The following is a 16,385-nucleotide window of genomic DNA, read 5'->3' as shown; positions in this document are numbered from 1 at the left end:
GCCTTAATTTAAACCTACGTTACTTCCGGTTTGACGATGGTCGTAACAGCAAAGACGTCACGATTTTTCCTGTTCTTTTCCTACTTCACAGTATGAGTTCGAACCTACCTTCCTACTACCACTTTTTTTTTTTTTTGGCTCGACACACACCTCCAAACATCCAGGCAACGCTGGGCACCCATGCTAGTATATATATATATATATATATATATATATATATATATATATATATATATATATATAGAGAGAGAGAGAGAGAGAGAGAGAGAGAGAGAGAGAGAGAGAGAGAGAGAGAGACGTGTTACTTTGGAGGATGAGGAATAATAATAATAATAATAATAATAATAATAATAATAATAATAGTAGTAGTAGTAGTAGTAGTAGTAGTAGTAGTAGTAGTCAACTGAGAGAACAGATTTACCACTCACTTAATAATCGTAAAGAACAGCAAGGATGCTAAAAAGGAAAAAGAGGAACACATGATTATTAAACCAAAAGATTCTGAAGGAGGTAAGAAGTAGAAAAAAGAATATAGCCATGGTATCGATCGACTACAAGAAAGCGTATGACAGGGTCCCTCAAGCATGGATAATAGAATGCCACAAAATGTATAAAATACCAGACAATATTATCAATTTGATTGAAAATGCAATAAAAACATGTAGACTTGAACTGAGAGCTGATGGTCAATACGTAACTGAGATTAAGATACAAATATTTCTTATCACCATTACCGTTCATCATAGCCATGATGCCCCTTAACAATATATTAAGAAAGTGCCAGGCTGGATACAAGTTCATTAATACAAATGAAAAAATGAAACAGCTGAAGTACATGGACGATCTGAAACTTTTTGCAAGAACCAAAAAGGAACTAAGGATATTAATAAACACAACTAGAATCTCACGTTATGATATCCGAATGAAATTCACTATGGAAAATTGTGCACTTTTAGTGGAAAACTGGAGAAAAGAGAAGGCATGGAACTACCAAGTTGAAATGAGGACATTAGATGAACATGACAGCTACGAATATTTGGAAGTTTTGGAAGTAGACACCATGAAAACATCAGAAATGAAAGAGAAAATTTAAAAGCAAATGAAAACACTGGGACACGGCCACAGAAAAACGAAGTCTAAACAGAGAAACTGAATCCCTAATAACAGTTGCACAAGATAACACAACAAGATAACACAAGATAACACAACAAGATAACACAACAAGATAACACAACAAAGATCCAACCACATCAAAGCAAAGACCGACCAGACACAAGAAAACAGTAAATGCAAACTCTATGGACAAAGAGACAAAACAATAAACCACATAATAAGCAAATGCAGCGAACTATCCCGTAGGGAAGGCAGTACACTGGGAATTATGCAGACAACTGTATCTTCAACACTCAGACAAATGATACAAGTACAAACCGGCAGCAGTACTTGAAAACAAAAATCACAAAATCCTATGGGACATTGACACATAAACAGATAAACCCATCCAAGCAAGAAGATCGGATGTTATAATAATTAATAAGGAAGAAAAAGTCGTAGAGTTTGCTGTTCCGGCAGACCACAAGGTGAATATCCAGGATACTGAAAAGAGGAGCAAATACACAGCTAACGAGCTGAAAGAGATATGGAAGATGAAGAAACTTATTATTAACACCAATAATAGTAGGAGCACTAGGAATAATTCAGAGAAATCGAAATCAAAAGGATGTTTGAAAAGCTACAATGGCTAATAATAATGAAAACGGCTGAAATATTAAGGAAAACCCGAGGAGAGTGTGCACTTACCTGACCTCCACTGGATGACTTGGGGAGATTTAGTGCCGCCCAAATTCCAGTGGAGACCAATGAGTGCTGCCAATGAAGAATCAATGATAAACGGTTGTCATGATAACACAAATTCATTTGCAATTGCTATTAAAAGAGTACTAGAAATCTTGGAAGACTTATTGTTACTAAGACTCCAGGGAACATCACACTCAATGGCCACAGTGAAAACTCATAGTGAGTGAATAATAATAATCGATTTTATAGTTGTTTTATATGTGCTGGGCGTTATTTTAGAAATGGACGTTAAAACTGTTACCAAGTCTTTATTCCCCTCACTCTCAAATCCATTATTATTACTTTCGTCAACTGACTCTATTACCTCAACTGTTCTTAAAATCTTGCATTCATTTTTTTCCATGTGACCAAACCAACGAAGTCTCCTATTCTGCACACATCTCCCTATACTGATCAAATATAATAACCAGCTTTGCATTGTACTCCAATTTCGATATTAGTTAAATTATTAATATATTCATAAGTGTAGTCTTTTAAAATGAACCATGAGATATGAAAATATTAACAATGACAGTTTTTAAGGAAAATTATCCTAGTTGTAACTAAAATAATTTTCTTTTCATGTAAACATCTCTGCCATTAAAAGTTGAATATTAGAAATAAAGAATTATTTTTACTCTGAATCTAATAATTTGCAATCCATGTTTTTGTTTGTATAATGAGAGTTGCATGTATAAATAGAAATGGGTATAGGCAATGAATATGTGGGAGAAATGATGATAATGAATCGAAACTAGCATTTGATGTTCATTTCTTTATTTCAGAAAATTAGAAAAATTTGAAAGTTGTTTCCAAAATGTTGTCAATCTTTGTGACTCATCACAGAGGAAGATAAACATCTTATTCAAGAGTATGAAAGCATCATTTCGCTACCTTTGTGATAACGGTCTTGAAAGTAAGTAATTTTATATTTATTTCTGCAAGAACATTTTGTTGATAAAGTGGGACCATTGGGGGTACATTTTAGTCGTCTATTACAATATAACATTGAAATTGGTTTTAAGTCCTCTTATATTGTTAAAATGTTGAGCATCATTGTGAGGCATTGTTTAGCGATGCCATAGGTGTGTCAGAAACTTCGTGAAAAATATTGAATAATTTCATCCTCTGTCTTTCCAAGCTTATAACTACTCGAAAAATGTAATTCAAACCCTAATTTTTTTTCAATTAAAGGAGCAAGGACCAAGGTTTCTTTTAAAAAACAAAAAAACAACAACGTGGTTTAAAAAAAATGGTTTTAAACTTCGGATGACAGGTAAATTTCTAAAAAACACTTCTTTTTTATTTTAAATTTAAATATATTATTTATTGATCTTTTATCTTCAATTTGTGATATATAACACTTTGGTGAGTAAATTAATTATTTCCTTTTTAATAGACATTTCAAAATGGGGGGGTGAATTAATTCGACCACCTGTCTTTCCAAGCTTATAACTACTCGAAAAATGTAATTCCAACCCTAATTTATTTTTCAATTAAAGGAGCAAGGACCAAGGTTTCATTTAAAAAAAAAAAAAATCAAACAACGTGATTTAAAAAAAAATGGTTTTAAACTTCGGACTTTACAGGTAAATTTCTAAAAAACACTACTTTTTTTGTTTTAAATTTGAATATATTATTTATTGATCTTTTATCTTCAATTTGTGATATATAAATTTAAAGACCAAGGTGCTGTATTTGATCCTCCACGAGCTGGCAGACCTCGAAACTTCATTACAAATGAAAATAGGGAGAGAGTACGAAAGAGCGTGGAGCAGCATCCTGAAACATCAATTCAATGATATTCCACACAACTTGGGATATGTCGAACCTCACTACACAATATTCTACATAGTGCAGCTTGAGCCTGAAGATTTTTAAACAGCGGTTCAATATGCAGTTCAAGTGCAAGAACTTGTCTGAAATGATCCCCAATTTTCTGTAAAAGTTGATTCTGTCAGATAAAGCCCATTTTCATTTGAATGGATTCGTTAACAAACAATATTACAGATTTTAGGACTCTGAAAATCCAAGGGCAATTCATCAAAAGCAGTTGCATCCCATAAAGTGCATTGTATGGTGTGTAGTAACGGAGGAGAATATTATTGAACTTTATTTTTTGAAGATCAAGACGAAAATGCTGTCACTGTTACTGGAGAGAGATACCAGACTATGATTACAGACTTGCTGCGCCCACAAATTCAAATAGGCTCGTATTATGGTTCCAATAAGATGGGGCAATGGCACATACGACGAGAGACATGATGGAGCTTCTCAGGCAATGATGTGGCGACAACATTATCTCTTGCTATGGCAATGTCAATGGCCACCATGTTCTCCAGACTTGACTAGCCCCAACTTTTTCTTGTGGAGATATTTTAAAGAAAGTGTATGATAACAAACCCCAAACCGTGCAAGAATTAAAAGAAAACATCAAGAACGATAAAAGACCGATAAGAACGATAAGAGTTAAATCACAATCCAGAGATTATGCAATCTGTCATGAATAATGTTTTGGAAAGAGCACATATATGTGAAGCTGAAAATGGGCAACATTTAAAAGACATTATTTTTCATAAATAAAGATTGCTTGAATTATGCATTTTTTTTAAAGTTCCCAACTAGATTGTGTTACAATTACAGGAAAATATTAAAAATAAAGATATTAAAAATAAAGAATCTTCAGTGACTTTTTAGACACCTTTTACTTGTACATCAAACCATCTGGGAATATTTTAAGTAGTTTAGTAGTTTAGATCCATAGAGTGAATGCGGTATTACCGTGCTTGAAACTAGTTTAGGGAATAGACAAAGCGGATGACTCCTGCCCCCCTACTTTCCCCATACTCATTTTGCCGTTGCATCATATCTTAAAAAAAAACTTGATTATTTTATAAAATAAGGAAAGACACTTTTCATTTTTAATGTTGTCTCATTTGCGTATGAATTTGTTGTCAGTTGGGAGAGGAAAAAGAAGAGTACCGCTGCTACTAATAGAAATACGTGAACGTTTCATCAGTCTAACTTGAGTGTGTATTTTATTCTCAATTCTAAAAAGATTATGTGACTGAAATAGGAATTCATTTGGTCACAAAAAAAACTATAGATAATCTTTCAAATATATTTCAAAGAAGAGTTGTAAATTATTAAATTGAATTTAATAAATTTAAATGATGACATTAATTTTGTGATAATAAAATTATTGATAAATGATTTAGTGCAGTTCTTACAAAAGTTTATTTTCAAGCATGTTACAAAAAAACAAAAAACAAAGTATTCATGAACAATTTATTTACATGATCAAAATATTCGTTAATACAAAGAAAAAAATATGGACTTGTGTAACAAAATTCTTCTAATAAGGCAAGCGCAATCAAGTTTGACGATATTTTATGTGTTTGAAACTCTATATCGAAATCGATTAAAATAAGTAAAGACTAGGATGCTAAACATTTGAGTGTTATAAATAAGCATCGAAAGACAATACAAAGGAATTAAAATACGTTATTCTCGGTTTAGTATTTGTTTGAGAAGAAGATCAAGGCGAATGCGAGTTTATGAGAGGCTACTTCCTCAGGAACCCTGTAGACAGAAAATATTGTCTCTGACAATCTCAACCAACAGAGTGGATGTGGCTTTCCAATTTTAAAATGTTACACATTGATCCAGCTACTAAAGTGATCCGTGATGGCAACGTAAATACGAAATAATCAATAAAAAATAGTCCATGCACACATACTCAGGAAGGTTCTTAAGAATCAATAATTTGTCTTGTTGTGACTTACTATGCGCATTGCATGTTGCTTTCATACAACATTTTTGGTAATTGGTGATATCTCCGTGCATGCCTGAACAGTATACGCATTGGTTAACCTGTGCACTCATAGACATAGAACCTTAGTGCGCAGAGTGTTGGTTTTCCAAAACCTGTTTTTGTAAAAGAGGTGGGATAACAATGGGATCATCTAAAAACAGGAGTCCATCAATACATGATAGCCTGTTGCATACTTCCCAGAAATCACAGACGTGCAACCATCTCGCAATGACAGTCTTAAGCAGCTTGCTGAAAACGGCAACATTATAGGCACTTCTTGTCTTTTCTGATTTGATGACACTCTTTGATATGTCTAGAGATTGAACAGCCTTAACTGCACCGATGGGACCGATAGGGATCTGTTGAATACCATTTTTATGTGAGCGTGTTTCGAGATAGTGTGTCAGATGCTATGTTCTATTTGCCAGGAGTGTATAGAGTCTGAAATACATACATACATTGCTTCTTTGAAATTCTGCAAATTGGGGTTTTAAATTAGCTCTTTGTGGTTGAGAATACCTAAGAGTAACTTATAATCTACACAAATAGTAAGGTCGGGATAACCAGGAATAAACATTCTGGAGTTTTCCAAAGCAAAAACAGCACCAAGTGCTTCATCGTCAGTAGGCGAGTAGTTGCATTCAATAGGTATTGTCACTTGAGGTCCCGCATACACCAGCATCTAGCCAACTTGCTTGACAGCAAGTGGGGTTCTTTGATTGACAGCAGCAGTGCTTCTGCAGAAGATATCCGATGCCCTTGCAGCACCAATCGACTTAAATACAGGTAGGTTGTGAGAGTTCAAAGGATTGGACACTGTCCTTCACCAGTTCTTCAATTTTCCTCTTTGAGTCTTCAAAAAGCGTATTCAACCTTTGGTCTCAGTAAAACTTTGTATACATAATGATATTATGAGATATTATATAATGAGATTCTGTGATTACAGTTTTCTTGGTACTGTCTGGAATTTGGGAAGCCAAATTGAAAGGTGATTGGCAGTGATAGGTCTCCCTGGAGCATTGAGCATTGAGCTTCTGGAAGTCAATAGTACATCTTGGTGTACCATTACTTTCCGTTACAATTACCATTGGGCTACACCACTCGACAGGATCGCATGCATTGTACAGGTGAGCAGTCTGGTCAGTTGGTGGGATAGATGTGATGATGCGGTAGACAGTCCAATCTGTAGGAAACTTTCAAAATTGAGGTTGTGTCATTTTCGGAGTAACTCTGGGTGGTTTAACAGATGCAGAGGGATGTCTGTATTGAGGTGTTGCAGCAGTTAAGGCTGGACGCTCCCTTTATGTTCGCAAGACGTGCCCACTATATTGCTACTCTATGTGCAAGATTGTAAGTTGATCATACCAAGGGTGGTACCGAGGATAGTAATGTTCAATGCCATTAATGTGTCCAATTCAGAAAGGTTGTTGAAGTCCAGACAATGTTTGCTGAAAATGTCAGCATATGTAAGAGCAGATTTTCATGGTATGCCCGCTTACAGGATCAGGTTTTCTACTTTTCGTAGCACCATGTTTGATTAAAAGATCAAGGCGAACGCGAGTCTTAAGATGTATTATCGAAGCCAGTCAACATTTAAAAAAGGAAACAAATACAAATAAGTTCAAGTGAATAACTCCACAATATTGAGATGTAAGTAGGGCCTTTCTATTGGCGTTGCTGAGTCGTCTGTTGTGATGGTTGGTTAGCATGCTGGTTAACAGCACTTCTATGGAGATAGGCTTCTGTAAAATGAGTAGTATGGTTTCTGTTCGGGCGTTTTTATTAACATGAGGAATCTTCTGGATGGTTGGAATGACAATAAGAAAATTTAGGCGCAGAGCATTTGGGTTGGTCGAAAAGGAAAAAACTATTATTTTTATTTTTTAACTGAAACCTGTATTCAGAGCCAGATGACATTGCTAATCATTTAGGAGTCAGTTTTTGTCCTGTCAACCGGTTTTAGTTCTTTTATGTATGTTGTTTCTATCTGTAAATTAGGGTGGAGGTATAAGTCCTAAGGTCTTTGTTAGATTTAGCGTTCGTTGCATGTATCTTAGGTTGTTTAGTTTAATTCATAATGAAGTCCCTGAAGCGAGTGGGAAGTTGTCCTATTGTTATTCTTACTGGGGCTTGTTTAGTTTTGCCATGCTGTGAGGATGCTGTGTGTGTGTGTTTTTTTTTCAGTACTGAGTTGTTCAAAGGATATTGTGGAGAGTGATGTTGGTGATTGTTGCATAGTGGAGGTATAAGGGTTGTGTTAGATAGGTGTGGTGGGCAATGGTGTAGCTAAGGAGAGCCAAAGAAGGGTGACAAAATCCCCCCCCCAATTTTTAAGCCAGACTAAGGTGCGAGAAAGTCAGAAATAGAATTTATTTATCATATATTATGTAATTTTTAATTAAAAAAAACTTTTCTAAGATATTACAAACTCTTAAAAAACATTAATTAGTCATTGAAGAATCTTTTTCCCGATTTTTATTAAAAATTATGAACTCTTTATTTTTGAAGTCTTTAATAGTACATTTGAAATCATTTGATGACACTGATTTCATGCTTTTAACTGTGAAAAAAAATTAGAAAGAAAGGATTAAGTGGTTATATATATATATATATATATATATATATATATATATATATATATATATATATATATATATATATATATAACTACTTCATTTACTCACATAAATTTAATGTACGAAAGTATAGATTTATTTGTCTTATTATTTTCTATTCGAGTTGTTTTTATACAGTGTTTTTTATTTTTATTTTTTTTATTTTTTATTTTTTATTTTATTTTATTTTTTATGTATTTTTTTATTTTATATAAAAAATAAATAAAAAACACCGTATAAAAACAACACTAGCGAATAAATACTGGGAACTCAAAGAAAGCGGACATTCACCGGTAGTCGAATGGAAAATAATAAGACAAGCTACCACGTGCAGACATTTAGACGACCCATGTAAATTTTTTCCTCCATGAAAAATTTGCTATCCTGTACTTTAAAGAACCCAAAAATCTATTAAACTGTAGACGAGAAATAGCAAACAACTGTGTTCACAAAATAAAACTTACTCTAGGATAGCGATACAAAATAGCTTTAAAACTAACAATAACAATAAAAAACAAACAAATAAATAAATTAAATAAACATGAATATACATAAACGATCACACATATATGTATATATATATATGTATATATATGTGCATGTATGTGTGTATATTTATATATATATAAAAAAAAAAAGGAAAACGTCTACCTTAAACCACTAAACTAGTTCTAAAACAGAACCTTTGTTCGATAAAATGCATGCCCATTGGCTGATAGGAAGGGGCGCGGTGGATACTAGAAAGCTGATTGGCTAACTAAAAATCCTCAATATATATAAAAACAAGAAACAACCACAGAATTCGCGCATAAGCCTGACGAATCCTATAGTGGATGAAACGCAGAATATTCAGTGTAGCTTAATCGCCATATATATTTTATAAATTACTATATATATATATATATATATATATATATATATATATATATATATATAACTGGTAGAGGTTAAGGCTTCTTTCCATGGGGATCCGATTTAGAATCTCACTAGATTCAGCCGCTCTGATGAGTCATAGAAGACAAAACACAGTGGATAATTGCATTTTAAACAATATATATGCCGCTTCCCATTTGTGAGTACCAAATTGGTAAATGGGAAAATTATTCCCAACTCGCATTTAGGTAAAAATTCACTTATGTATAAATAATTGAATTCATTCCAAAAATTTTCACAATAAAAACAAATAAAAAAATTGCAGTATCCAGTAGTTTTGCAGGATAGGCCAGTGGTAGAGGTTTAGGTTTCTTTCCATGAGGTCTCAATTTCGAATCTTGCTAGATTCAGCCACTCTGATGAGTCATAGACGACGAAACACGTGTCAGTCGATAATTATATTTTAAGCAATATATATATGTACAGTGTGAGTACACCCCTCACATTTCTTCAAATATTTAAGTATATCTCTTCATGGGACAACATGGAAAAAATGATTTTTTGACACAATGAAAATAGTCTGTCAGCAGCATAAGTAACAGAGTTAATTTATTTTCCCTCAAAATAACTCAAAATGTAGCTATTAAAAGCTAAATCCCTGGCAACAAAAGTGAGTTACACCCCTAAGAAGCTACACCCCTAAAATGTGAGTACAATCCTAAAAAAACTACACCCTTAAATGTCTAAATTGAGTACTGCTTTTTTTTCTCTCCAAAATGTTATGTGACTCATTTGTGTAACTATGCCAGGTGTATTCAAATTTGTAATGCAGCTCGCACACTCTCTCCTACCAGTCACTGAAAGTTTCAACATGGCACCACATGACAAAGAACTCTCAGAAGATCTTAAAAAACGTATTGTTGCGCTACATAAAGATGGCCAAGGCTACAAGAAGATTGCTAACACCTTGAAATTGAGCTGCAGCACAGTGGCTAAGCTCATCCAGCATTTTAAATGAGCAGGGTCCACTCAGAAAAGGCTTTAGGTAGGTCGTCCAAAGAAGCTGAGCACATGTGCTGAGCGTCACATCCAAATGCTTTCTTTGAAAGATTGGAATAAGAGTGCTGTTAGCATTGCTGAAGAGATTAAAAGAAGTTGGGGCTCAGCCTGTTAGTGTTCAGACCATATGCCGCATACTACATCAAATTAGTGTGTAGGGCTGTCACCCCAGGAGGAAGCCTCTTCTGAAGGCAATACGCAAGAAAGCTCACAAATAATTTGCTGAAGACATGTCAACAAAGCCCATGGATTACTGGAACCATGTCCTATTGTCTGATGAGACAAAATTTAATTTTTATGGTTCTGATGGCCTTAAGCATGTGTGGCAGTGACCAGTTGAGAAGTACAAAGATAAGTGTGTCATGCCTACAGTCAAGTATGGTGGTGGGAATGTCATGGTCTGGGGCTGCATGAGTCCTGTAGGTATTGGAGAGTTATATTTCACTGAGGGAAATATGAATTCCAAAATGTACTGTCAAATATTGTAGCAAAGCATGATCTCCTCCCTCCAGAAACTGGGTTGCAGAGCAGTGTTCCAGCATGACAATGACCCAAAACACACATTCAAGACAACCACTGCTTTACTGAAGATGCTGAAGGCAAAGGTGATAGACTGGCCAAGCATGTCTCCAGAAGCCAAGAGAACATCTTTGGGGCATCTTCAAACAGAAGGCGGCTGTACGCAAAGTCTCAAATATCCACCAGCTCCACGACATAGTAATTAAAGAGTGGAAGAGCATTCCAGTGGCTACATGTGAAGCTCTGGTAAACTCCATGGCCAGAAGAGTAAAGGCAGTTTTGGATAATGATGGTGGCCACACAAAATAATGAGAGTTGACATGTATGTTAATATTGACAACTTTTGTGGCCAGGTTAATTAGCTTTTAATGGCTATATTTTGAGCTATTTTGAGGAGAAAATAAATAATCTCTGTTATATATGCTGCAGACAGACTACTTTTCATTGTGTCAAAAAATCATTTTTCAGTGTTTTCCCTGTAGAGATATACTTTGTAGCGTCTACCCTGGAACTAAAATTTGACAGAGACTTTTGAATTGTCACCGTTTCTGGAGAGCTCTAAAAAAGAGGACAAAAAAAACCGTGGCGCCAAATTCGAGTGTCCTCTCTTCCTCTTTCGCTCGCTAACCCTTTAGGAGTTAACACGTGCTACTGCTGTGTCTGTCACATGTGCGCGACACACGCTATGCCAGTTCTCCTAATGAAACCAAAAAAAACATTCTTCTTACCTTTCCACGCCACTTTTCACTCGAACGGCTATCCCAAAGAAAAATATTTAATTTATCTTTTCTTTTCGTCTTTACGCCAAAAAGAGAACATTTACCCAGTCAGTAGAGATTTCTTTCTTTTCTAAGGACACAAAAGAAACCACATGAGTGTGATACACAAAAGGGTAAATAAAATTACACTTCTTTTAACAAGCCAAGTCTGACTATTTATTTTCATTAATTTTTCTGAATATTTGTTTTTTATTAATGTTTATGAAAAATTATTTTAAAGGAGCTGTTCGTCGTTTTGCCCGGCCAGCAGCTCACTTCAACTTAAATATTTGAAGAAATGTGAGGGGTGTACTCACTTTTGTGACACACTGTGTATATATATATATGCCTATATATATATATATATATATATATATATATATATATATATATATATATATATATATATATATGTGCATATATGTATATGCATATATATATATATATATATATATATATTCAATCAACTAAAAAATGGAAAACGGGGTGAGGAAAAGAAAAATATATATATATATATATATATATATATATATATATATATATATAATGGGGCATGTTATATGTACAATTCAATAAAATAAATAATTAAAAACGATCGTTAAAATACACCCAAAGTGCTTTTCGTTCAGACTAACATTTTCAAGGGTCATAAGTCTGAAAATTATTTTTTTTTTTTTTTTAGAATATTTGGTAGTGGTATGGAATAAGAGCGGAGGTTAAGAGAAAAAAAAAAACGTTTTTAATCGACTTATTTATTTTATTGAATTGTACATATAACTTGCCCCATTATATATATATATATTTTTTTCTTTTCCTCACCCCGTTTTCCATTTTTTAGTTGATTGAATTTACGCGATGGTTCACTTCTTTATAATTATTCTAAAATTTTGCCAATCGAATAAAGTTATATATATATATATATATATATATATATATATATATATATATATATATATATATATATATATATATATATATATATATATATATATATATATATATCCTGGGTCTCCTAGCCAGCATTGGCAAATCTTACAAGGAGTGGTTAAAAGGTGTGAAAAAAAAAACTTTTAAACACTTTGAAAGTGTTGGCCTCAAACAAAGTGGATATTAATGGAATTAGTGAATTCAAAACTTTTCACACCTCTGCACAAACACACTTTTTGGCGAGATTTCTACTTTAGTTTCAGTTTATGTGTCTGTAGGGAGAGGAAATAAAAGGCAATAAAATCCCAGACTACTGACAGAAATTATTTTTTCTAATTGCTATCTTTGATATGGTTTGACAATTTAGTTTTCACATTTCTCAGCTACTGACAAGTCACACAAAAGACAGTGTAAATTTACCAAGATAAAAATGTAAGTATATATATTAAAGACAATCCAAATGTGTTTCATGAATTGAAAATTAATTATGGGTTTCAGGGACGCCATCGAGATCCAAGCAAGAGAGTAAGCCATCTGCTTTTCATGGATGATCTTGTATGCCAGCTCTGACACTGCAGCTTCTGCAGATAGTACACACCTTCTCCAATGACATGAAGTTTGGCCTGGATAAATGTGCTAAGTGTACACTCAGAGCTGGGAAGAAGACTCACACAGAAAATATGCAGCTAAATGAAGACATCGACATGAGGAATCTAGAAGAGCACAAACCTTTAATGCTAAGTACCTTGGCATTGAAGAAAATGACAGCATGCAACATGCCAAGATAAGGGAGCAGATTGGCAAAGAGTATGTAGGCTGTGTGAGGAAGATCTGCAAAACACAGCTTACAAATAAAAATAAAGTAACTGTCATCAACCAGCTTGCCATGCCAGTAAAAACATATAGCTTTGGTATAATTGACTGGCTACAAAAATACATCAACCGGTAGATGTAAAGAGACAGAAGTTACTAACACTTCATAAAATAATTTATAGAAATCAGTATTTATCAAGACTGTATTTGCCCAGGAGAGAAGGAGGACTGGGGCTCTCAGAGATCAACCACCAACATAGGGCAACGATAGTGAGCACAGGCCAGTATCTGAGAAACTTCCAGAACCACACCCTCTCAATAGTATATGAACATCAAGAGACAAGAGCCAGCAGAACAACATCAGCTGGCCAAACGTTTTGGTCCAACCTGTCTCATAGATGAGGCTGAAACACTAAATAAGCCTACCACAGAAATAGCAGGAAAGAGCTGGCAGAAATATACTGAGACCTTCCAAAGGAGGAACCTTAAAGAGTGGGACCAACATCAGCATACAAAGTATTTTCTGGGGAACTCTCCCAGGAATACATAGACAAAGAAGGTTCCTTGGACTGGCTCAGGAGGGGAGCCCTCCACCATGATCAGGAAAGGGTTTTAATGGCTGCTCCAGATCAGGCATTGATGACCAATGCATTCATGAAGATGGCATGTCTCAGTAATGACAACAAATGCAGATTCTGCCACATGGAATTGGAACATGTGAGTCATCTGGTATTAAGTTGCAAGGTCTTGTTGTGTGTTGGGGGGGGGCTACTACACAGTGAGACATGATGGAGTATGTAAGTACCTCCAATGGACTATCTGTAAAAAATGAAAAATCCAGTGTAGCAGCAAATCCTGGGAACATAAACCTGAAAGAACAGTTGGAAATGACTTATATACCATACATTATAATCCCTACAGCCACCTACCTTAAAAATGCTGCTGTCAAATCTGACATAGTTATATGGAATAAATCAGAGAGAGTGGCAACCTTGGTTGAAGTGAGTGTTCCTAATGATGGAGGTCTGAACAAAGCTGAAAGGGAGAAACAAACCAAATATCAAGGTCTCATGTATGATATGAAAAAAAACTGGAATCTTAAGAGATATCTATCATACCAGTTATTATAGGTGTCATAGGGCTTATGAAGAAGAACTTGAAGTTCTACCTTACTAATATTCCTGGTGAATCAAGTGCAAAAGAAATCCAAACAATTGCACTTAAGGGAACAACGAGGATAGTAAAAAGACCTCTCGGCTGGTTTTAATAAAAAGTAGGGCAATGTTGGCAGCTGGTTTGGCTGCCCCATACGCAACATTAAAATCTTCAAAGGAAGAAAATAAAAAAAGGTAAAAAAATAAATATATAATAAATAAATGTTACCAAAGTCACTCTTCTACCTTTCTGAATAAATTTTTAGTGATTTTACTCACTTTAAAATGTTTGCTTTAATTTTATTTTAATCGTGTCAAGCGTTAAGTGAGAATAAGAAAAATGGCCACCAGTTGTAAAAAGTGGCGGCCATTTTTCCTTATTCTCACCTAACGCTTGTCACAATTTGTTTTACGGGCCAAATAAACATTTTAAAGTGAGTAAAATCACTAAAAATTCATTCAAAAAGGTAGAAGACTGACGTATCTTGCTTTGATAACATTTATCTACTATATAATAAAATAATTGCAGAATACCTCTCTGGACAAAAGTATTGTAGGTTTGCAAGAACAGATGCCGCATACAAATTGAATACATCTAGGCTATTGGTCACTATCTTATGTACCTTTTGACCACCATTGCAGACACGTTCAGTCATTATATTAAATTACTACATTGCATCTTATGAATAACACCATCACAATCGCCACATCTACAGGGAAGGAGTTCCTATTTTTTTCTCAGAATATCAAGTCCTACTACTGCTACCAGTTGGCACTGTTTAGAATTCTACATTTTTCTTACGCTGTTGGTATTTCACTGCTCTAAACTGCTTATTACATACACAGACAAAACATAATTTTTCCGTTTTCATATACATAATAACAAAAGTCTCCACCGATTTCGATTGGCTGAACTCGGAAGATTCCATTATTCTAAACTCCTATTCTTACCTATATTACTGAATGCTTACTCAAATTGAAATATGGCTACACTATACACAATTTCTGTTACATTAATACAATACCATTTCTCTGTTGACAAATAATTTAATGAAAAAATATTTATTATATATGTTTCGATCCTGGCTTTTTAAAAAAAAAATTTTTTTTATTACATTTTCACCCCAAACAAGGCAAATTGCCACTTTGGTGTAGGGGGCTACTATCAGGGGCAACAACTACTGGGGTACTATGTAGGGATTTGGGCAGCAAGATGTCGGTTCACGTTACACTTGAACTTCTGCACGTCAGTACTGTTGGGGAAGCAGGGACCTGGAATGGAATTCCAGAGTCTAGCGGTTCTGGAGAAGAAACTATTGGAGTAAAAAGATCTTTTACATCTAGGGATCTCTACAGTGTGGGGGTTGGATTTAGCAGCCTGTCGGGTTTGTCGAGGGTGCTCACGTCGTGGGGGCACAAGTGATTGCAGTTCGTCAGAGCATTCACCACTAAAATACTTGTAGAAAAGGCAGAGGGATGCAACATTTCGTCGATGGGACAGAGGCTGAAGCTTAGATGCCAGTTCAGGGCCTATCAGGTTTGCGACTCTCTTTTGAACCTTGTCAAGGAGCGAGAGACTAGTAGCAGATGCACCAGCCCAGATGTGACAGTAATACTCCATACATGGTCGAATGGTGGCCTTATAGAGGTACAGGATACTTTCGGGTGTTAGTAGTTTTCTAGCACGGTAGAGAGAGCCCACCTTTCTTGCAGCGGCCCTGGCAATGCCTTCAATGTAATTGTTCCAACTCATGTTTCCTGTGAACGTTAGGCCAAGGAGTTTGAAAGATGTACTCTCAGATAAAGAGTCGTTGGTCATTGCTATAGGTGGTAGAGAGGGTTTCTTGTAATTATTGAATGAAACTAGTTTAGTCTTGGCGGCATTGAATGCGACCAACCACTTTTGTCCCCATTCCACCACAGATTGGAGATCTTCCTCTAGTGTTTCTGCCATTTCTTTAGAAATGTGTTCATTCGTCTTCCTGTCGTGCCTGCCATAGAGTGTAGTGTCATCAGC

The 16,385-nt window shown here is 35.0% G+C and overlaps 1 protein-coding gene across 1 annotated transcript in view; it reads left to right on the top strand.

The window, feature by feature from the left end:
- The window catches only part of LOC145252659 (uncharacterized), a 165,217-nt gene that overhangs the window by 24,532 nt on the left and 124,300 nt on the right, over positions 1-16,385 (top strand). Inside the window, exon 3 of the mRNA XM_080112431.1 lies at positions 2,622-2,752. Within this exon, the coding sequence (XP_079968557.1) occupies positions 2,622-2,752 (131 nt within the window). The remainder of the gene's footprint in view (positions 1-2,621; positions 2,753-16,385) is intronic.

Source organism: Euprymna scolopes, chromosome 29 (assembly GCF_053919585.1).
Source record: "Euprymna scolopes isolate OS-2025 chromosome 29, ASM5391958v1, whole genome shotgun sequence".
Lineage (NCBI taxonomy): Eukaryota > Metazoa > Mollusca > Cephalopoda > Sepiida > Sepiolidae > Euprymna > Euprymna scolopes.
Note: the sequence above shows the minus strand (reverse complement) of the source record. Positions and strands in the feature narration are given on the sequence as shown.